This window comes from Delphinapterus leucas, chromosome 8, assembly GCF_059928025.1.
Source record: "Delphinapterus leucas isolate spDelLeu-1000000601 "Yukka" chromosome 8, BTC_Dleu_Yukka2, whole genome shotgun sequence".
Classification (NCBI taxonomy): domain Eukaryota; kingdom Metazoa; phylum Chordata; class Mammalia; order Artiodactyla; family Monodontidae; genus Delphinapterus; species Delphinapterus leucas.
The window spans coordinates 55,376,267-55,400,931 of NC_143136.1; the positions used below are offsets into that span (position 1 = coordinate 55,376,267).

General features: G+C 38.7%; 1 protein-coding gene across 1 annotated transcript in view; it reads left to right on the forward strand.

Moving 5' to 3' along the window:
- The window catches only part of PDE11A (phosphodiesterase 11A), a 168,643-nt gene that overhangs the window by 43,454 nt on the left and 100,524 nt on the right, over positions 1–24,665 (forward strand). Inside the window, exon 2 of the mRNA XM_089915919.1 lies at positions 8,620–8,778. Coding sequence (XP_089772045.1) covers positions 8,620–8,778 — 159 coding nt within the window. The remainder of the gene's footprint in view (positions 1–8,619; positions 8,779–24,665) is intronic.

The window sequence follows — 24,665 nt, forward strand, 5'->3', positions numbered from 1 at the left end:
CCAACTAAGAAAGGCAGAACAAAGAAATAAGATCAGCAAGCCAAGTTTACTTTAGAAACGCACCTAAAGTACAGTGACTTGGTAATAACAATGGCTCTTTCTAAACCTCATATTAAATTCTTTTATGGTGTCTGTTAACCACTAATTCAGCTTGGAAGACTTAATTGAAAGTGTGCCCATTAAGCATTAATCAAATAGAGGTGACCTGTACATATTTATAAACTGCTCCACCACCTACCACACCACTTCAGGTCCATAAAAGAGTGACGTTTCAAAAACATACATACTTTTTGGTAATATTTTATACTATTTAAAGCTATACACGTTTCTTTTTGAAAGAATTCAGAGACAAGATTTTTGTTTGCTGTTGAGCAATGACATTCTATGAATACATATTAGGAACAACCATGATAACTTTGCACTTTTTCTCGGCAAGTATCAAATTAGGATGCCCAAAGCGTTAGCTATCTACTTACCATATGCTGTGTCTTTGTTTTTGTGCAGTATATTCTCAAGCCTTCCATCAGTTCAGAACAATTAGTTATGCTTCCTTGTATGGAGAAAAGCAGAATAGTACATTTCAAATGATTAAAGACTAATCAAAATTTTTGAGAGCTTAGCTTTCCAAGCAGTTTTTGGAAAATAAGTGATGTTTATGATCAGTCATAAATGTAAGGAGATGCTTTTATGAATTGGAATTAAATGAGTGTTACTAATTGATGTACCAATAAAAGCAATTTTCTTTTAAGCTTCAGATAGTGGGCAATCCTTTGGTTTGAGTTTCAATGGTATATTCATTTTATATTTTATATTTCCATTAACTTCTCTACATTGCAGCTCCATAAGGCATTTGAAGGAAGATGTAGATGAAATGCGGGACTGAACTTGGTCTCCAAACCTTTCTTTGTTGTGGGGAGGATAGGAGGGCTCTGCGTAAGGTATGCAGGCCCAGTGTATTAAGCCTATGAGGAGAGTGGATGGAAAACATAACAAACTGAAACAAAACAAAAGCTAACGAACAATCTTATTCTGAAAGCTCTAAAGCAGTGGTTTACAAGACCCCTCAGACCTCTGGAGGCCTTGGATTTATTAAGGGACCTTTGATTCAGTGGTTCTTAACCCGGACCAACAGTTAGAAGTCAGATCCCCTGCACAACCCCTCCTCCCACCGATTATGATTTAATCAGTCAGAATGGGGCTAGGGCATCAGTAGTTACCTAAAGCTCCTCAAGTGATTCCAATGTTAGGAACAGTTGCCAACCACTGCTCTATTCTTATGAATACCTAACAGTGTTTGTAGACTGAAGAATTGCCATATATACACACATCTTCTATTACTTTTCCTCTATAATTTATGGACACAGTAACTCAGATACAAATTCATTAAACATTTCGTGGAGTTAAGAGGAGCTTTTTGCATTTACATGTTTTCTCATCCATATGTTCTAAAAACATAGTTCTCATCATGTGGATGTTCTCAGACTTGAAGAGTTTGATCATCTTGGCTCTGAAGGACCCAAGGTAAAGTTGAAATTGTGGTTAAAACAATCACCCTTATAGGTTAAATGGTGGTCAAGACTAGTTCTTGGCTTAATCATGAGCACTGGATAATTTTACTATAAAGTGTTGGGGAGAGAAACCTTAAACACAGAGAGGGTAAAAGAGATCTTATGTGACCCATCCTTGCTATGAGTCTGAATAGATTCTTAGCTCTGGCTCCTGCCTTAGGGAGCCTTGAGTGACTTCTCTGAGAAAGTGAAAAGAAGAGTGGATAGTTTCCCTTTTGCTTTGAGGCTTCTTATGTGCCTCAAAAATATGTCTCCCTGGGGCTGGCTGGGATTCTCGAGTGCAGTGAACATAGCTCTTTTTTCAAGGACCTGCAAGCTCAGACTTCAGAAGTTGGTTCTTTCTACAGCCTTAGTGGACTTTGCAGGTGGGATCCGCTTTCTGGGTGTGTTCTGTGGCATCATATTCAACTCAGGAATGTGCAGAGGAGGCTGCAATTGCAAGGTCCTGGGTCAGAAGTACATGCACTTACTGTTCTCTCTCTAGCGGGCACAGGTCAGTTCCATTGCTAAAAATTCAAAATTGCTTTTGGCCTTATGACTTTATCTTTTTAAATATTAAAAATCATAGCTGAGTGTCACATGCAAAAAGTAGGTCTACACAACAGCACTGAGAAGATCCCTGCACTTCTCAAGAACAGTTATACTTAAAGTATCTGTGATACGAAAAATATTATGACATAAAAATACTCGAAGCAAAAAAGAGTCTGCCACATTCATAAGAAACTCATTCCAGATTTTAACAACCTTATTAAAGAAGCCCTTTAATTTATTAGAAATCTCTCCTGTTGTAGATCATTTCTTATTTTTTTGTCCTAAGGGAGATGAATAAAAATTGGACACCATTCTCAATGTGATATTTCATTATAGACCTAGAGGCGTTTGTTAGTTTCCTACTAAGTTTCCATCTCCAGCAGTAAGTAGGCCCAATGTTTCTACCTTCTCATTGCTCCTGTCACCTCTGTGCCTGGCCTTCTGTGAAGCTTTGCTGGTGAGTGTGGTGAAGACCTCAAGTGAAGTTATTGAGCAGAATCTCTCATTCTTATCTAATTAGTCTCTTCCTTGCCTTCCTTTTCCTGAAATTAAAACACCTATCTATATATCTATCTATCTACCTACCTACCTATATCTCAAACTACTTTGGGGGCAATACCACCATGTGGATGGCCCGTAGTTAACTAAACCTCAAAACATCCACAAGGGAACTCCTATTACCCCCTCAGAAGCTGTCCCCTCCCTGTGTTCCTCACTCAGGGAATCTACCACTCACCCAGGTACCTGCACTGGCTATATGCAGCTATCTTTTACTTCTCTAGCATTAGCAACCTTACATCAAATTAATCAGCAAGTCCTAGTGATTCTACCTCCGAAGTATCTTTCAACTCAGTCCTTTCCCATCACCCCTACCACCAATAGCCACCATCCCAGTCCAGAGATGGTTTATCTCTCACCTAGACTTCTTGCCTCCCATTCATTCTTTACCTGTAAGCCATAATAACTCTTTTGAAAATGAAGAATCATCCATATTACTCCCACCTACCTTCTTAAAACCCTCTAGTGACTCCCTCTTCCTCTATGGTAAATTTACAGTTCAAAACCTGGTCGCTAAGCACCCCTTCTTCAGCTTCCAGCTGGTCTTTTTTGTTCCATCTCTGACTCTTCCCTTGAGAACCATCTTCAACTTTTTTCAGTTCCTCAAATTCACCAGCTTCCTATTGCCTCTGAATTTTGAATACTATTCCCTCTTCCTGGGAAACCAATCCTTTGGCTGTCAGCTTAAAAATTTCACTTTCCTTGGGAGATTCCCCCACGCCGCCCCCCCTCCCTCAGACTGTGTGTTCCACAATGCCCTATGTTTCCTTTACTACTATACTCATTTGTGGTCATTGCTTGGCTAGCAAAATCTATTTTTTGCTATCTTCCATTTTTAAACTTTCCCTCTCTCTGTAACATCAGAGTAATATGTTCCTTTATCTAATTATTTCCTTAGTTTTCTTCATCTCCTATGATTAATTTATACCTCGATTTTGGGCTCAGCTTTCTTCATTTTCTTAAATTGGAAAATTAATCTAGAGATTAATATAATTGTAAAGTATGCAATTGTATCAGCTCTTCTGACCTCTCATTAGATGGATTATATCAAGTTTTGAGTTAATTTGTGAGAATAATCCCATAAATAGTGTAATGAAGACATGGACAAAGTATGTTTTATGATGCATTATTTTTAAAAAACCATTATGATTTAATGAAATAAATTTATCTTCCCAGCTTTTAAATTAGAAGATTAACACTTACCACATATATCAACATAATTATCTTTTTCTCCTCAAGTTACAAGTTTATCAGGTGAGTGTAGAGAGTTGGAGAGATGGTGAGGAGGGTTTACTCTATTTTTGTTTCCCCTGGTCATGATGAAGCACCCCTGTATCTATTGTTGTCATGTGGCTTTGGATATTTTGGCAATGAATACCCCACAGTCTTGGTGGTTGATTTACTCAGAGTTGGCCTTTGGTGGATGACGCCCTTCTCCAGAGATACAGACTATCACAAAGGTAAGAGTAGAAAGGCTTGCCTATTCCAGAGTGGATTTTCAAGTCGTCTCACATGGTCCACACCAATGATATGTAACCACCAGAATACATGCCACTCTCTTTGTTCCTCCCCATTTTAAGGCTTTTCTTATCAATGAACTTTATTGATCTTACTAGTGACTAAGCCCTTTATCATTTTGGACAATTGTTCTCATGTGAGAATCAGCTATGAGCATTTAAAACCAATTAAAAACCAATGCTTAGTATTGATTGGTTCAATTTGGGATGGGGTGAAGCCCAGGCACTGGTATTTTGAAAACCTTCTCAGGTAATTCTCACATGCAGCCAGGGTGGAGAACCACTGATTTTAGGTTGCAGGATATACCTCACTGATTTATCAACCTTCCTGACTTTCTTTATATGTAGACTTTCACCTTCATCTCAAACTTCCCCATTCCAGTAGATGGCACTTTCATCTATATAGTTTCTCAAATTAAAACCTGAGATTCATTCTTCTTTCTCTAGACCCCCATCACCAACCAATTCATTAGGAAGTACTGTAGACTCAACATATCCATCTATTTTTCCTTAGCTCCATTGCTTTTCTTTTAACCCAGACCATCTTCTTGCCTAACCTGGACCACTGAAATTTCCTTACTGGTTTCTCCTATTCCAGCCCTATATCATCTTCCACAAAGTTCTTAACTTTTAAAAGTTGGTCTTAAACTTTTTGTTATAAAATATTTCAAACCCTTAGATAAGACCATCAAAGTTTATAGAATTTTAGCACTGTACTACATTTGCTTCACAGTTTTTTTTTAAAGAAGGAAAATTGTGTTGTTAGAATTGAAGCCTCCCTCTAACCTCTCCCTCATGCTATTTCCTCCCTTCTTCCCTGGCGGTAACCACTTATATCAATTCAGACTTTATTATTCCCATGCATGCATTATACTGTTGCTACATGTATGAATCCATACATAATATTTAGTATTGTTTTTAAATTTTGGTGGTATTATATAGATGGTATGAGTTTGCAGCTTGTTTCATTTAACATGTTTTTGATGTTTGTTCATGTTAATACAAGTAGCTTTAGCTGATTCCTTTAAATTGTTGTATAGTATATCAAAACGACATCATAATTTGTTTATCTTTCTATTGACCAATATTCAAATGATTTCCAGTTTTTTTCTTTTCATAGTTGATCTTGCAGTAAACATTTGTGCATCTCTCTTCTGTACATGTACAATAGTATCACAGTGAAATGTGGGGCCTTAGGGCCTTTTCAACTTTCTAATATTTTGCATAATTACAACACAGTCTTTAAAAAAAAAACCACCTATTACTCAGGGAAAGTGTTGTGGAACACCTCTAGTAAGCCAGTATGAAGTAGTAAATGAGAAATAAAAGCTTTGCTCTCTCAGATCTTATATACCAGTGGTGGGAGAACAAATAAACTAAGATGATGATTTCAGAGAATGCCAAGTGCTGCATAATGAATCATACCATCCTTCTGCTTCAAGATCTTCAGTGATTTTCCATTGCATTTAGGAATAATATAACTCCTGTCTGGTCCTGTAAGACTTGGTACCATCTGGCCCCTGCCTTCCTCTTCCATTTTCCCTGTGGCTTCCTGTGCTCTTGCCTTTGACCTTTGAGTTTTTGGAAATTACTAAGCTTTTTCTTGCTTCAGGACCTTCACGTGTGCATTGTTCCAGGTTCCTGGAAAGTTTATCCCACCATTATTTGACTGGCAAATTATTACTCGTGACTCAAGTCACAGCTTACTTGTCCTGTCTTCAGAGAGAACTTCCTTGATCCCCATAAAAATAGGTTCCTTCTTTTGAGCCTCTCTCGTGGTACCTTGTCTTTTCCTCAGTATCACTTAGCACAATATATGATTATACATTTATATGTCATCTGCCTCATCTACTAAATTTCAGGTTCATTGAAGGCAGGGATGATGCTTCTGTTTCCTGCTGTATCTCCTAGCTCACAGCCTGACACATAATGTTTCCTCAGTGAATGAAAAAAAAGGAATACAAATTAGTGTTTTTCTGAAAGTTTAGTTGCAGGCTCATTTTGAGCAGGAGATTTGGTTTTGTCTGGGTTTTGATTCCCCTCTCTCTTGAGGGCTCCCCTCTCCCTAACTAAGGGTTTAGAATGGCCTCCATAGGCCCCAGACCAGAATCAGGCCTTATTACAAAGAGGGTTCCTGTTCTTTTGATATTGGGGATATCACAGAGGTCTTTTGATATTGGGGATATCACAGAGGTCATAGAAGCCCAGCACTGTTTGGTCTTGAAGTTATCACCTTGTCCGCAGCCAGCCTTCCTAGGCCCTCAGTCAGATAAAATTCATAGCTCTCTATGGTGGTCGACAGCAGTGCTTTGTTTTTGATTTTTTTTTTTTTTTTCTTGGTACGCGGGCCTCTCACTGTTGTGGCCTCTCCCGTTGTGGAGCACAGGCTCCAGACGCGCAGCCTCAGCGGCCATGGCTCACGGGCCCAGCCGCTCCGTGGCATGTGGGATCTTCCCAGACCGGGGCACGAACCCGTGTCCCCTGAGTCGGCAGGTGGACTCTCAACCACTGCGCCACCAGGGAAGCCCTGTTTTTGATTTTTAAACCTCTTTTAACAAGGAAATATCAAGAGCATTGGGAGAAGCCTCACTTCAGCCCCTGGCTTGAAGCAGTGAGCCTGGATCCAGTTTATCTTTTTCCTTGGAATGTTTTTAGTCCCTATTACCCTTTTAGGAGCCAGTCTTTTCTCTCTCTCACTCTCCATTCTTCCTTCTTTTTTCTCCCTTCCGTTCCGTTCCCTTCCTTTCCTTTCCTTTCCTTTCCTTTCTTCTTTCTTTTTTTTTTTTTTTGGCCCACTCAGCATGTGGGATCTTAGTTCCCCAACCAGGGATCAAAACCGTGCCCCCTTCAATGGAAGCACAGAGCCTTAACTACTGGACCACCAGGGAAGTCCCTCTCTTTCTTCCTTTCTTTCTGCCTCCCTTCCTTCCTCCCTCCCTTCCTTCCTTCCTTCCTTCCTTCCTTTTCTTTCTTTCTCTTTCTTTCCATTTGAAAGTAAGTTGAAGGTAGTATGACATTTCACCTCAACATACTCTAGCATGTATATCCTAAAAATAACATTCTCCTATATAATTACAATACCACTATCACACCCAAGAAAATTTATATTGATACAATGATATTATCTAATGTAAAGTCCTTGTTCAACTTTCTCTAATTGTCTCCCTCCCAAATTGCATAACAATTTTCAATGAAGGATCTCACATTTCATTTAAGTTTCAGGTCTCTTCAGTCTTCTTTAAACCAGCACAGGTCCCATGGCTTTATTTTTATTTTTAATTTATTTCATCTCTCATGATATTGACATTTTTGAAAAGTGCAGGTCAGGCTTCTGAAGGAATGAGCAATAATCTGCATTTTTCTTAATTTTCTTTTCCTGAATGATCAGATTCAGCTCTTTGACAAGAACATTCCACATTCTTTTTTTTTGCGGTATATGGGCCTCTCACTGTTGTGGCCTCTCCCGTTGCGGATCACAGGCTCTGGACGCGCAGGCTCAGCAGCCATGGCTCACGGGCCCAGCCACTCTGCGGCACGAACCCGTGTCCCCTGCATTGGCAGGTGGACTCTCAACCACTGCGCCACCAGGGAAGCCCCATTCCACATTCTTGATGGCGCTGTGTCCTTCTTATTGCATCACATCAGGAGGCGCACATGGTGCTGTTTTGTCTCATTAATGGTGATGCTAAGTTTGATTACTTGTTTAATATGATGTCCACTAGATAATGATAAAGACATCTTTTTCTCTTTGAATTTAATGAGGCACTTTGAGACTAAGTGAATACCCTGTTTACTAACAATTTTTCATCCAATGGTATTGGCATCTATTGATGATCCTTGCCTGTATCCATTATTGTATCTGTAGTTGCAAAATAGGTATTATATAATTTTATCAGCCCTTCTACATTTTTTAGCTGACATTGTGTAAAGAAGCCTTTTACCTCCTCCGTACCCACCACATTAAAAACATTTTTTAGAATGTTTAAAAAGTATCAGTATGGGCCCATAAGTTCTGTTTTTTTCACAGGATCATTTTGACTGAGGAAACATAATTGCTTTTTCTGCATACTTTTTCATAATGCTTAATATATATTTCTTATATGATACTTCATAGCCAGTTGTCTGTGCGAAATAACATATTTTAATAAATAGCACAGTGTGAAGTTCTATTAAAAACACTTGCCCCTTCCCCAACTTTGATATATTGTTGTAGTGGGGTTTAAAGTTTCTCTCTTCGTTTACCATGGTTAAAAACTATGGTGGTGATTTATTTTCATTTACGTTCCTTTGGTGAATTCAACATGAAATCAGATCTGTTCTTGTTATTAAAAATCCGCGGGGTGAAGTTCCCAGTGATAAGGTATCACACACAGAAACATTCTCTCTCCTTCTCCCTGACAACAATGCAAATGCAGTTAATGATGCCCTCTCTGTCTTATTTTTAGGATCGCAGATTCAATGATGAAATTGACAAGCTAACTGGATACAAGACAAAATCATTACTGTGCATGCCTATCCGAAGCAGTGATGGTGAGATTATCGGTGTGGCCCAAGCAATAAATAAGATTCCTGAAGGTGCTCCATTTACTGAAGATGATGAAAAAGTAAGATTCCATGCTCTTTGTGACTTGTACTTTCCTTCTTGATCATTGATTGCTATTCTCCCTGAAAAGGACAGGAATTATGTGAATAGCTGTTGGATTAGCCCATTCATGGATCAAAGAGCTTTTTCTCATATTACACAAAATGTAATGGGAGTTTTTTGCTATTTTGTAGAATGTGGTATAATTGAAAATAATTACTTCATCTTCTTCTTAGCTTACTTTTCATTGCAAGCCCTAGTAGTATTCTTGTTATTCCCTAGTCTTTATCTTCCTTATAAATAAGCCTTTTTTTAAAAACATAAATAATTTGCGATATTTTAAAAAAACACCAAGAATACTGCCAGTACCATCACATCAATGTGTGTGCTCTTTTTCTAACCCATTTCCCTGCCTTCTACCACACCCAAGGATAACCACTAAACTAAATTTTCATTGATATTCCTTTGCTTTATGAAAAAATAATTTATATTTACAATCCCTAAACAACATAGTGATTAATTTTGCTTGTTTTGGAGTTTTTTTACAAATGGTATTGTAATGTAATCTTCTACAAGTTGCTTTTTTTACTTAGTATGACGTTGCTAAAATTCATCCATGTTGTTATATGTATCTGTAGTTCTCTTGTTTGCATTGCTGTGTAATGTTCCATCATGTGACTATTTATGTATTCAAAATGAAAATTCATTTCATTTTCCTTCAACAGATATTTGGGTTGTTTCCAGTCTTTTTTGGGGGTGAGAGAATATAAACTATAAATATTCTTTTGTATATCTTGGCATACCTACAAGTGGAACAGCTGGGTCATAGGCTATGTGAATATTCAACTTTACAAATAGTGCTAGTATTCCAAAGTGGTTAAATCAATGTATGCTCCCTCCAGTAGGGCTTAAAGAGTTCTAGCTTACTAACACTTGGTATTATCAACTATTTTGGGGGGTGGGGGTGGAATCAGGTGGATATAAAAGGATATATCATTGGAATCTTAATTTGTTTTCCTGATTACTAATGAGGTGGTTCTTTTTTTTGTTTTTTCCATATGTTTATTGGCCGTGTGTTTTTTCTCTTTTGTGAAATATCTACTTGTGTCTTTTACCTACTTGCTTTTGGTTTAAAAAAAAATCTTTTTCTAATAAATTTGTAGGCGTTCCTTATATATTCTGAATACCAATTTTTTTCTTAGTTTGTGGCTTGTCTTCTTTTTTACATCTTTATTGGAGTATAATTGCTTTACAATGGTGTGTTCGTTTCTGCTTTATAGCAAAGTGAATCAGTTATACATATACATATGTTCCCATATCTCTTCCCTCTTGCGTCTCCCTCCCTCCCACCTTCCCTATCCCACCCTTCCAGGCTAAATAAGCTTTTTAATTGAGTATCACAGCACTACCACACATGGCCCAGGGAAAGATAGGGGAGTTAGGAAGATTACTGTGTTTCAGAAGCTCAGCACTTTCTCATATTTTCATAATTACTGTGAAGAATTGTTTTCTCAGTTTTTATATAAAAATCTCAATAAAATGAATGTTTTTAATTGTTATTCCAAATTGCTAATAAAAAGAACATTATTTGTGTCCATGAAGAGCAGTTGGCCTTGGTAGAGTGATGTACTTTTTGCTCTGAAATGTTGAGTTCTCTCACCAGCATTTTATTCACCAGCTCATTTTAAAGAGAGACCTTCAAAGAGCTGAAGTTCTGGCTTTGAATCTCTTACCTTCATATTGAATAGAATCTGGTGGACTATTTATAAGATTTATGGTAAAAGCAAATCTCAAGTTAGTTTGTTTAAGTTTGATGACTGCCATATTCTTACTTGATTATAAAAGACACTTTATAATTTAACCTTCTGGCTATGAGGTTGCTATTTGCCAGTGCTGATTACTAATGCATTAAATTAATACAAATGTTCTGGTATAAAAGGTCAACATAAAATATGATTATAAGGAGACAAGATTTTTTAAGTGTGAAGAGAATCCTTTATTGAGGTCATTTCTGTGGTCAAATTTGAACAACCCAGATCCAAGAAAATGTTTATAAACTCTTAGAGCGTGATAGGACCTCAGGCAAGGTCTTACCAATTCAATAATCAACTACAGTGTTCAAGGCACTTGTGTTGGGGCCGTAAGAGACAAAGATAAATCCCAGATGTGCTATGCCATGAGGGAACTGCACAAGGAAGAAGGCAAGGTCAGCAGTAAGATGTTCTAGGACATGTTGTGAGGGCCTAGGAAAGGGAGGATGAGTCTTACTTGAAGAATCTGAAGAGGCTTTGATCTGACCTCTGAAGAAAGTGTAGGCTTCCCTAAGACAGAGCCAGGTGAGAAGGTGAGGCTGTTTAGGAACGTATAAAATGTAGTCTACCTCATTCACTATGCAAATGTTTCCATGGGATGTACAGATAGAACAAAAATTTTATTTTGTGCATTTTGTACCGAAGATGACAGAGTCCTATAATTATGTGCCTCTTATAAGGACTTAGATAGAAGGATTTGAGCTTTGTCTTTCCAAACATAACAGCCACATGCCCACAACATCTCCCAAACCGTTGAGTTTATACACAGATATTAGTCCTGCTTTCACTCTGTCTCCTTCATTTAAGAGGATCCCATTGTATATTTAATTTTCATCTATGATTCCATTTATGTTATATTTGTTTTCTGGACTTTTCTCATTGGATTTATACTTATGATGTAGGGCTTCATGAGCTCTGGATGGTTTAAAGGGAAGGTATGTACAGAGCTTTGTCCCTGTCTTGAACAGCATCAATGCTTAGCTCTACTGAGTACGAGAGCTGGGACTGAGCTCCAGCTTGGCTAGAGACAAGCAGCCTGCTCTGGGTGAGCCACTTAACCTCTGACTTTGTTTCCTCTTCTGTCGACTAGACTGTCTACCATTCTACAGTATGAGAATTCAGTAATCATTAACAAATACTTTGCAAAGTATAAGAAACTAGGCAACTGTAAACATAAAATTTTTTTTAAACTATCGTTTTCCCAAAGAGTTTCAAAATGTTATTCTATATTTGTCAGTTATCCCAAGCCAATTTATTTCTTAGGTTTAACTTCATTTGAGTATTTCCTTGCTCAAATGTTATATTTTTTCTCCTCTGTAATTATCCCATGTGCCCACAGTAACATTTTATTTTCCAAGCTCTACGATTTCCTCACCTGATTAAAAAACCCTACTTTCGTCTCACTTCTTGGAAAAAAAACCCTTACCACTTAGGGCAGGTAGGTTGTGTTCTTGCAGGTGACACTGGATGGAGAATATTTTTATCTCAAATTTTGTTTCTGGCTCTTTCCTGCAAGAATTCTATATATTGTAAACCAAACAGGAGTGATGAAGAAGAAAAGCAGAAAACAAAATCTAGAAATCATTAATGGGAAAGAACAAGATCTCGAAACTTTTCTTCAAATAAGAGAAAACATTGTGGCATAATGGGTACATACAGTCCAGATAGTGAGTCTACCTGGGTTGAAGTTCCATCTCAGCCATAGCCTGTGTAACCTTGGGCAAGTTACTTAGCTTCTCTATGCTCCCATTTCCTCCTTTTAGGAGAGAGATTATAATAATAATACGTATCTCCTAAGGCTATAGGGGGTTAAATGAGAAAATACAAGGAAAGAACTTGGAAAAGCACCTAGCACTTAGTAAGTCCTCATAAAAGATTAGCTTTTACTGATAACAACATTAATACATGTAAGATACAGTCAGGTCTCAGTTAAGAAATTACCTGTGTATAATTTAAGTCTTTAAGTTTTTTTTGTTTGGTTTGGTTTTTTTTTTAATTATTATTTTTTATTTTTTATTGCGGTACGTGGGCCTCTCACTGCTGTGGGCGCTCCCATTGTGGAGCACAGGCTCCGGACATGCAGGCTCAGCGGCCATGGCTCACGGGCCTAGCCGCTCCGTGGCATATGGGATCTTCCTGGACCGGGGCACGAACCCGTGTCCCCTGCATCGGCAGGCGGACTCTCAACCACTGCGCCACCAGGGAAGCCCCTCTAAGTCTTTATTAAATACAATCTATATGCCAGTTTCACTGTTGGAGTTTTAAAAACGAAGTGAGGGATATACTTCTTTATAAATTCACAATTCTCTTGTGTGATTGTTTATGCACATACTGTTTTACTTGATTGTACAAGATTATGCTTATACCAATTTGTATTCTGCTTTTCAAAGTAATTTCTTACATATGTGTCCACATGTGAATGTAGTCTACATTTGCCATTTTTAGAGATTATAAAGTTTTCTTCTTTTTCTATGTAGTTGAGCTTGCACAGTCACTGTCCTATTACTGGAAATTCGGGTTGTTTCCAGGTTTTCACTAACATGAATAGCCCCTGAATGAACATCTTGAACAAGTCACCTTTTTCTTTTGTGTTAGTTCCTTGGGGTATATTCTAGAGAAGGAAATTACTGAGTCAAAGAGCAAGAAAAGTTTTATAGCTCTCATTCCAAGTTATCAGATAGCTTTCAGAAATACTGAACCCATTTACAACGGTAGCAACATACATATACCTCTCTTCACAGAGCCCTGCTGGGTTTGTTCAATTCACATTTAAAAACTCAAATTAGTTTGCCTTAGTCTTCTAGGCAGTCTTCAGAGAACCTCCTCCCGCATTTACCAGTATAAACTCCAGCAACAGAAGTTTCAGTGTTGCCTGCAAATAAGGAAACACGGGAGGGAAATGGAAGCACAGTGTTTAGTGTTAGGTGAGGGGCACCAGATCAGAGAGCCTTTGAGGCAGGTTCAAGTCTTTGCCTGCTACATGTTAGCTCAGTGACCTTGAGCAAGTTGCCCCATCCCTGTTAGCCTCAGGACCTCCTAGCGTTGTGAGGAGTAAACTAGAGCACAGATGTAAAGTGCTTAGGGTAGCACTTAATTATCAGTAAATGAGCTTCATGAAATCTCACCATCTACTTCAAACCCAAAAGAAAATAATTTGAACTATATTTGTTATTTTACTTTATACATACAACTCCTATGTCATCGTCCATATGGGTAGTGGTAAATTTATTGCACATTTAGCCTAATGTGATTTGTATGTCCTGATATCTTAAAATGTCAACTTCTGGAGACTATCAGCTGTGTTATGTTTGGTGTAATTCCAAAACATTTTGCAATATTAGAATCAGTAAATTATTTGCCTGAGATAAATTAAAAATTAAATGCGGTACATTCATTTCTAGTCTATTTACATCCCTAACATAATTGTCCATAGGATCATATTGTGTTTCTTGAAAATTCGATACATACCTAAGTTTCAGTGACTGTGCTGTATCGCGTAATAGTTGATGGCAGCACCTAGAAAGGTCATCAGGTCCATTTCCCACCAACCCTGCCCTCATCCAATGCAGGAATCCACCTGACAGATGGTCATCCAGGCTCTGCCTAGAAACTTCCTTCAATGACTTTAAAATCATCATGCTCGGGGCTGGGCTTCAAGATGGTGGAGGAGTAAGACATGGAAATCACCTTCCTTCCCACAAATACATCAGAAATACATCTACATGTGGAACAACTCCTACAGAACACCTACTGAATGCTGGCAGAAGACCTCAGACTTCCCAAAAGGCAAGAAACTCCCCACATACCTGGGTAGGGCAAAAGAAAAAAGAAAAAACAAGGACAAAAGAATAGGGACGGGACCTGCACCTCTGGGAGGGAGCTGGAAAAGTTTCCACACACTAGGAAGTCCCTTTACTGGTGGAGACGAGGGGTGGCCGTGGGGGAAGCTTCGGAGCCACGGAGGAGAGCACAGCAATGGGTGCAGAGGGCAAAGGGGAGAGATTCCCACACAGAGGATTGGTGCTGACCAGCACTCACCAGCCTGAGAGGCTTGTCTGCTCACGCTCTGTGGTGGGTGGGGTCTGGGAGCTGAGGCTCGGGCTTCGGAGGTCGGATCCCAGGGAGAGGACTGGGGTTGGCTGTGTGAACACAGCCTGAAGGGGGCTAGTGCTCCACAGCTAGCCAGGAGGGAGTCCAGGAAAAAGTCTGGACCTGCCTAAGGGGCAAGAGACCATTGTTTCAGGGTGTGTGAGGAGAGGGGGTTCAGAGCACCTCCTAAACAAGCTCCAGAGATGGGCGCAAGCCGCAGCTACCAGCATGGACACCAGAGACGGGCGTGAAATGCTAAGGCTGCTGCTGCAGGCACCAAGAAGCCTCTGTGCAAGCACAGGTCACTGTCCACACTTCCCCTCCCAGGAGCCTGTGCAGCCCACCACTGCCAGGGTCCCACGATCCAGGGACAGCATCCCTGGGAGAACACACGGTGCAACTCAGGCTGTTGCAACGTCATGCCAGCCTCTGCCGCCACAGGCTGTCCCTGCATTCTGTACCCCTCCCCTGCCAGGCCTGAGTGAGCCACAGCCCCCTAATCAGCCGCTCCTTTAAACCTGCCCTGTCTGGGTGAAGAATAGACGCCAGAGGGCGACCTACACAAAGAGATGGGTCCAAATCCAAAGCTGAACCCCAGGAGCTCTGTGAACAAAGAAGACAAAGGGAAATCTCTCCCAGCAGCCTCAGGAGCAGCGGATTAAATCTCCACAATCAACTTGATGTACCCTGCATCTGTGGAATACCTGAATAGACAACGAATCATCCCAAAACTGATGTGGTGGACTTTGGGAGCAGCTATAGACTTGGGGTTTGTTTTCTGCATCTAATTTGTTTCTAGTTTTATGTTTATCTTAACTTAGTATTTAGAGCTTATTATCATTGGTAGATTTGTTTATTGATTTGGTTGCTCCTTTTTTTTTTTTATAAATATATATATATATTTTTTCCTTTTTGTCTTTTTGTGAGTGTGTATCTGTATGCTTCTTTGTGTGATTTTGTCTGTATAGGTTTCTTTTACCATTTGTCCTAGCGTTCTGTCTGTCCGTTTTTTTTTTTTTAATTAGCGCTTGTTATGATTGGTGAATTTCTTTGGTGGTTTGGTTTCTCTCTTCTATCTTTTTAGTTTACTTTAAAAATTTTTTAATAATATATATATTTTTATTTTAATAACTTTATTTTATTTTTCTTTATTTTTAACTTTCTTTCTTTTTCTCCCTTTTATTCTAAGCTGTGTGGCTGACAAGGTCTTGGTGCTCTGGCCAGGTGTCAGGCCTGAGCCTCTGAGGTGGGAGAGCTGAGTTCAGGACATTTGTCCACCAGAGGCCTCCTGCCCCGTGTAATATCAAAGGGCCAAACTTTGCCCAGAGATCTCCATCCTAACGCTAAGACCCAGCTCCACTCAATGACCAGCAAGCTACAGTGCTGGACACTCTATGCCAAACAACTAGCAAGACAGGAACACAACCCCACCCATTAGCAGAGAGGCTGCCTAAAACCATAATAAGTTCACAGACACCCCAGAACACACCATCGAACATGGTCCTGCCCACCAAAAAGACAAGATCCAGCCTCATCCACCAGAACACAGGCACCAGTCCCCTGTACCAGGAAGCCTACACAACCCACTGAAACAACCTTACCCACTGGGGGCAGACACCAAAAACAAAAAGAACTACGAACCTGCAGCTTGAGAAAAGGAGACCCCAAAGACAGCAAGTTAAGCAAAATGAGAAGACAGAGAAATACGCAGCAGTTGAAGGAGAAAGGTAAAAACCCACCAGACCAAACAAATGAAGAGGAAATAGGAAGTCTACCTGAAAAAGGATTCAGAATAATGATAGTAGAGATGATCCAAAATCTTGGAAATGCAATGGAAAAAATAAAGGAACGTTTAACAAGGACCTAGAAGAACTAAAGAGCAAACAAACAATGATGAACAACAGAATAAATGAAATTAAAAATTCTCTAGAAGGAATAAGTAGCAGAATAACTGAGTCAGAAGAACGGATAAGTGACCTGGAAGATGAAAGAGTGGAAATAACTATCGCAGAGCAGAATAAAGAAAAATGAATGAAAAGAATTGGGACAGTCTCAGAGAACTCTGGGACAACATTAAATGGACCAACATTCGAATTATAGGGGTCCCAGAAGAAGAAGAGAAAAAGAAAGGCACTGAGAAAATATTTGAAAAGATTACAGTTGAAAACTTCCCTAATACGGGAAAGGAAATAGTCAAGTCCAGGAAGTGCAAAGAGTCCCATACAGGATAAATCTAAGGAGAAACATGCCAAGATACATATAAATCAAGCTATCAAAAGTTAAATACAAAGACAAAATATTAAAAGTGGCAAGGGAAAAGCAAGAAATAACATACAAGGGAATCCCCATAAGGTTAACAGCTGATCTTTCAGCAGAAACTCTGCAAGCCAGAAGGGAGTGGCAGAACATATTGAAAGTGATGAAAGGGAAAAACCTACAACCAATATTGCTCTACCCAACAAGGATCTCATTCAGATTCGACAGAGAAATGAAAACCTTTACAGAGAAGCAAAAGCTAAGAGAATTCAGCACGACCAAACCAGGTTTACAACTAATGCTAAAGGAACTTCTCTAGGCAGGAAACACAAGGGAAGGAAAACCTACAATAACAAACCCAAAACAATTAAGAAAATGGTAATAGGGACATACATATTGATAATTACCTTAAATGTAAATGGATTAAATGCTCCAACCAAAAGACAGAGACTGGCTGAATGGATACATAAACAAGACCTGTATATATGATGTCTACAAGAGACCCACTTCAGACCTAGGGACACATTCAGAATGAAAGTGAGGGGATGGAAAAAGATATTCCATGCAAATGGAAATCAAAAGAAAGCTGGAGTAGCAATTCTCATATCAGACAATAGAGACTTTAAAATAAAGACTATTACAAGAGACAAAGAAGGACACTACATAATGATCAAGGGATCGATCCAAGAAGAAGATATAACAATTGTAAATATTTAAGCACCCAACTTAGGAGCACCTCAATACATAAGGCAAATGCTACCAGCCATAAAAGGGGAAATTGACAGTAACACAACCATAGTAGGGGATGTTAACACCCCACTTTCACCAATGGCCAGATCATCCAAAATGAAAATAAATAAAGAAACACAAGCTTTAAATGATACATTAAACAAGATGGACTTAATTAATATTTACCAGACATTCCATCCAAAAACAACAGAATACACTTTCTTCTCAAGGGCTCATGGAACATTGTCCAGGATAGACCATATCTTGGGCCACAAATCAACCCTTGGTAAATTTAAGAAAATTGAAATCGTATCAAGTATCTTTTCTGACCACAATGCTATAAGACTAGATGTCAATTACAGGAAAAAAACTGTAACAAATACAAATACATGGAGGCTAAAGAATACACTACCAGATAACCAAAAGATCACTGAAGAAATCCAAGAGGAAATCAAAAAATACCTAGAAATATATAATGATGGAAACACGATGACCCAGAACCTATAGGATGTAGCAAAAGCGGTTCTAAGAGGGAAGTTTATAGCAATACAAACCTACCTCAGGATAGAAGAAACATCTCAGATAAACAACATAACCTTTCACCTAAAGCAATTAGAGAAAGAAGAGCAAAAAACCCCCAAAGTTAGCAAAAGGAAAGAAATCATTAAGTTGAGATTAGAAATAAATGAAAAAGAAATGAAGGAAGTGATAGCAGAAGTCAATAAAACTAAAAGCTGGTTCTTTGAGAAGATAAACAAAATTGATAAACCTTTAGCCAGACTCATCAAGAAAAAGGGAGAAGACTCAAATCAATAGAATAAGAAATGGAAAAGGAGAGGTAACAAGTGACACTGCAGAAATACAAAGGATCGTGAGAGATTACTACAAGCAACTATATGCCAAAAAAATGGACAACCTGGAAGAAATGGACACATTCCTTGAAAAGCATAACCTTCCAAGACTGAACCAGGAAGAAATAGAAAATATAAACAAAACAGACCAAACACAAGCACTGAAATTGAGACTGGAATTAAAAATCTTCCAACAAACAGAAGTCCAGGACCAGATGGCTTCACAGGTAAATTCTATCAAACATTTGGAGAAGAGCTAACACCTATCCTTCTCAAACTCTTCCAAAATATAGCAGAGGGAGGAACACTCCCAAACTCATTCTATGAGGCCACCATCACCCTGATCCCAACACCAGAGAAAGATGTCACAAAGAAAGAAAACTACAGGCCAATATCACTGATGAACATAGATGCAAAAATATTCAACAAAATACCAGCAAACAGAATCCGGCAGCACATTAAAAGGATCATGCACCATGATCAAGTGGGGTTCATCCCAGGAATGCAAGTATTCTTCAATATTTGCAAATCAATCAATAAGATACACCATTTTAACAAATTGAAGATTAAAAACCGTATGATCATCTCAATAGATGCAGAAAAACTTTTGACAAAATTCAACACCCATTTATGATCAAAACCCTCCAGAGTAGGCATAGAGGGAACTTACCTCAACATAATAAAGGCCATATATGACAAACCCACAGCCAACATCATTCTCAATGGTGAAAAAACTGAAAATATTTCCACTATGATCAGGAACAAGACAAGGTGGCCCACTATCCCCACTATTATTCAACATAGTTTTGGAAGTTTTAGCCACAGCAATCATGGAAGAAAAAGAAATAAAAGGAATCCAAATCGAAAGTGAAGAATAAAAGTAATACAAATCAGAAAAGAAGAATCTAAATCGGAAAAGAAGAAGTAAAGCTGTCACTGTTTGCAGATGACATGATACTATACATAGAGAATCCTAAAGATGCTGCCAGAAAACTACTACAGCTAATCAACGAATTGGGTAAAGTAGCACGATACAAAGTTAATGCACAGGAATCTCTTGCATTCCTATACACTAATGATGAAAAATCTGAAAGAGAAATTAAGGAAACACTGCCATTTACCATTGCAACAAAAAGAATAAAATACCTAGGAATAAGCCTACCTAAGGAGACAAAAGACCTGTATGCAGAAAACTGTAAGACATTGATGAAAGCAATTAAAGATGATCCAAACAGATGGAGAGATATACCATGTTCTTAGATTGGAAGAATCAACATTGTGAAAATGACTCTACTACCCAATCTACAGATTCAACACAATCCATATTAAACTACCAATGGCATTTTTCACAGAACTAGAACAAAAAATTTCACAATTTGTATGGAAACACAAAACACCCCGAATAGCCAAAGGACTCTTGAGAAAGAAAACCGGAGCTGGAACAATCAGTCTCCCTTCTAACTCTACTACAAAGATATAGTAATCAAGACAGTATGGTACTGGCACAAAAACAGAAATATGGATCAGTGGAACAGGAGAGAAAGCCCAGAGATAAACCCACACACTTATGGTCACCTTATCTTTGAGGAGGCAAGAATATACAATGGAGAAAAGACAGCCTCTTCAATAAGTGGTGCTGGAAAAAGTGGACAGGTACATGTAAAAGAGTGAAATTAGAACACTCCCTAACACCATACAGAAAAATAAACTCAAAATGGATTAAAGTCCTAAATGTAAGGCCAGACACTGTAAAATTCTTAGAGGAAAAAATAGCCAGAACACTCTATGAGTTAAATCACAGCAAGATCCTTTTTGACCCACCTCCTAGATAAATGGAAATAAAAACAAAAATAGACAAATGGGACCTAATGAAACTTAAAAGCTTTTGCACAGCAAAGGAAGCCATAAACAAGATGAAAGACAACCCTCAGAATGGGAGAAAATATTTGCAAATGAAGCAACTGACAAAGGATTAACTTCCAAAATTTACAAGTAGCTCATGCAACTGAATATCAAAAAAACAAACAACCCAATCCAAAAATGGGCAGAAGACCTAAATAGACATTTCTTCAGAGTTGATAGACAGATTGCCAACAAATACATGAAAGAATGCTCAACATCACTAATCATTGGAGAAATGCAAGTCAAAACTACAATGAGGTATCACCTCACACCAGTCAGAATGGCCATCATCAAAAAATCTACAAACAATAAATGTTGGAGAGGGTGTGGAGAAAAGGGAACCCTCTTGCACTGTTGGTGTGAATGTAAATTGATACAGCCACTATGGAGAACAGTATGGAGGTTCCTTAAAAAACTAAAAATAGAACTACCATATGACCCAGCAATCCCACTACTGGGCATATACCGTGAGAAAACCATAATTCAACAAGAGTCATGTACCACAATGTTATTGCAGCTCTATTTACAATAGCCAGGAGATGGAAGGAACCTAAATGTCCATCGACAGATGAATGGATAAAGAAGATGTGGCACATATATACAATGGAATGTTACTCAGCCCTCAAAAGAAACTAAGTTGAGTTATTTATAGTGAGGTGGATGGATCTAGAGTCTGTCATACAGAGTGAAGTAAGTCAGAAAGAGAAAAACAAATACCGTATGCTAATACATATATATGGAATGTAAAAAAAATAATGGTTGTGTAGAACGTAGGGGCAGGACAGGAATAAAGACGCAGACGTAGAGAATGGACCTGAGGACACGGAGAGGGCGAAGGGTAATGTGAGACAAAGTGAGAGAGTGGCATCACCTATATACACTAGCAAATATAAAACAGATAGCTAGTGTGAAGCAGCTGCATAGCACGGAGATGAACTCGGTGCTTTGTGACCACGTAGAGGGGTGGGATAGGGAATGTGGGAGGGAGCCGCTAGAGGGAGGTGATATGGGGATATATGTATATGTATAGCTGATTCATTTCGTTATAAAGCAGAAACTAACACAGCAATGTGAAACAGGTATACTCCAATAAAGATGTTTAAAAAATTCATCATGCTCTTTAAAGTTTTTTCAGAATTAGCAATAATTTTATCGGTAGTGTTTAGAGTTTTGTGTGAAATATAGTCTACCATATGCACGTATTAATAATTTAAGCTATGTACTGACAAGTTACTAGTTTGGTAGTTCACATTGCAAGTGCACCCAAAAGCACACCATACAGAAGAGATGGTCAGAATTTCCTGGTTTACCTCATGCGTTTTCAGCAAATGTTCCTATTTTTCCGTGATATGTATAAGCTAGCTGATTTTGGTCATGTGACTAGATTCCTTGCATTCAATTAATTTATTGCTTCATTTTCCTGAGTGAGTAAAAGGAAGTGTTATTTTGCAGGATAAAGTAATGAGACCTCGATAGGAGCAAACATTTGAGTTTTGTCAAGTTGTATGTGCACACCAGAGGAAACCTGGGATATGGAAATAAGCATGGGCTCTTATCCGACCTTCCTAAATTGTCTATACCTGGGACTCAAAGGAGCTATTTCTTATTGCATTGTTGCATGAAGACTATGTCTATTGCGGTTACTTTCCAACAGCCGACATGTAAGAAGTTGTGGCTTGAAGTTATTCTTTGGCTAATCTGTATAGGGTCTCTTTAGCCTGTAATCACCTCTCTCCAGCTCATAATTTGGAGTGTTCAGCTACCCAGCTATTCTCCTTCGTGCCAGCATGTTCAGACACCCTGCAGAGCTGGGATGCAGCCAGCTGAGCTTGGCTGCCACAGGACTGGCCACACTCCAAAAACTGTTATGGTTGATGCTGCCCTGCCAATTGGTGTTGAGGATGGTGCACGAATGATGCTAATGAGTCTTGCAAAAGCTGGAGTTTTGTTATTTGCAACAGGCCTGAGACTCACAGCCAGATAAGGGAAGGATTTCATAAGCTCTTGGTCTTACATTTTTAAACTGTTCCTGATTTTGTGAAGGCCAGTGTTTAGGATCCTGGTGAGATGTCACGGGTGCAAAAGCTATTAAATTTCACATTAGTGGGGCAGGAGGATGTTGAATACTTCGCGGTGATAGGGGTAACAAATTGGTGGTCCCAGAAGATTGAATGCAGCTCACAGATGTATGACTTGCATGGTATTGGACTGGCATAGGATTGAATTTCTTTTTTTGTTTTTGGAAAGCCTTTAGACGTGTCTACAAGCTCCAGTCTACAAGCCAATCCCCAAGTTACTAGTCAATTTAATAAAATCAACTTAAGCAGAGATGGACAGGTTTTTTCTGTCATCTTATAAAGAGTTAGATGCTATATGAAGGTACTTTTCAAAAGTGCTTTTTAAATTGTTATTTTTCAAAAATCTTATTGTATGTGTGGCTAGTGGTCCTATAACTCTGTTATGTGTTTCCTATTAATACTGCATTGTCTTTTGGATACTGAAATGTTAAACGAGCAGTGAGTTAACTAATTGTAGGAAGTGGCCTTTTTCCCCCTTTCCTGTCTATATTCCAATTAAGTTAGATTTTCGAAACTGTTGCAATAAAATTAGAATAAAAATCAGTGTTTGGCAAAAGGTTTTAAAAGTCCTGGCAGATGGCTTATGATTTCAAGTTATATTCAATTAATAAGATTTCAGTCCTGAAAAAATTTGGATTGAATTTCATAACTTGTTAATTGCAATATCTTATCTACATTTAAACTGTCTAGTCACTGCACTATTTGCCTTTTAACATCTATTACCCAGGTCGTGTGTAATCACTGAAGCTACAAGAGCTTCAAGACCTATTTCATGTTCTGTGTGTTCACTGGACTACATCTGACTGAGAATTTCAGAAAGAAGCAAGATTTACAAGAAAACTATTATCAACACAGTACCTGTCAGAACTCAGGTTCAACTTCAGGGAATTATTTTCTATTGGAGAAGTACTGTCTCTGACTTTTAGCTCTATTCTCTGCCCCTTCCTTAAGCAGGGTCTAATTTTGGGGTAAGAGTGTGAGTCTGCCTGCCAGGGTCAGCTTAAGGGTTAACGCTCAACAAAAACTGGTCATTCTGGGGACTTCTCTGGTGGCGCAGTGGTTGGGAATCTGCCTGCCAGTGTAGGGGACATGAGTTCGAGCCCTGGTCCGGGAAGATCCCATATGTCATGGAGCAACTAAGCCTGTGTGCCACAAGTACTGAACCTGTGCTCTAGAGCCTGCAAGTCACAACTACTGAGCCCACGTGCCACAATTACTGAAGCCCGTGCGCTTAGAGCCTGTGCGCTTAGAGCCCGTGCTCTGCAACAAGAGAAGCCACTGCAATGAGAAGCCCGCACACTGCAACAAAGAGTAGCCCCCGCTCACCACAAATAGAGAGAAAGCGCTCATGCAGCAATGAAGACCCAAAGCAGCCAAAAATGAATAAATGAATGAATGATAAATTTTTAAACAAACAAAAACTGGTCATTCTGCCCCTGATTTGGTCATGTCCTTACTCCTGTACCTTTCTTTACTCATATTCTTATCTGATTGCGCAAAATTCTCCTCTTCTTCACCCTCTTTAAAGGTTTAAGTCAAATCTTGTCATCTTAAGTAGGTACTATTCCAAAAGTGATTATTACTTATCCTTAATAGTGGTTCCTAATGTTTTATAGTTTAACTTTTTTTTCAGGTGTCCCCAGGGATTGAGTTGGATTTTGACTAACCATTCATTGAGAAAATATATAATGACCAAATATTCAGGAACTAAAAATATCAATAATACAACAGTTGGCAAAATGAAAGGCAATACGTACATAGTATATTTTGTATTTCAGATGCAAATAATGCTTGGTATGCATGCAGATTTACAGGCTCCTTGCAGAAAATTCCAGTGTCTTCAGATGGCTGATATGCTGGGTTTTGTCATTTCCTGCTTTTTGAGCTTCTCTTTTTATGTTTCTAAGAGTTACCAGGGAAATGATAAGTGCTTGTCCTTCTTTCTGTGTCTTTCCATATCCTTTGCAGAACCTTGTAAGGTAGTTTGCATTTATCAGGGACATGAAACAGCAGGACACAAATAAATGAACTAAAGTTATAGGGCTGAAACTGTTACAGTGCAGAATCAGGAGGAGTTTTGAGTGATCATTGATCTGAATATCATTTTTAATGGCCAAATAATGTTTCACTGTGGAAGAACCATCCATTCATTCACTACTTATTGAGTTCTACTTAGTAGACACTACTATTTTG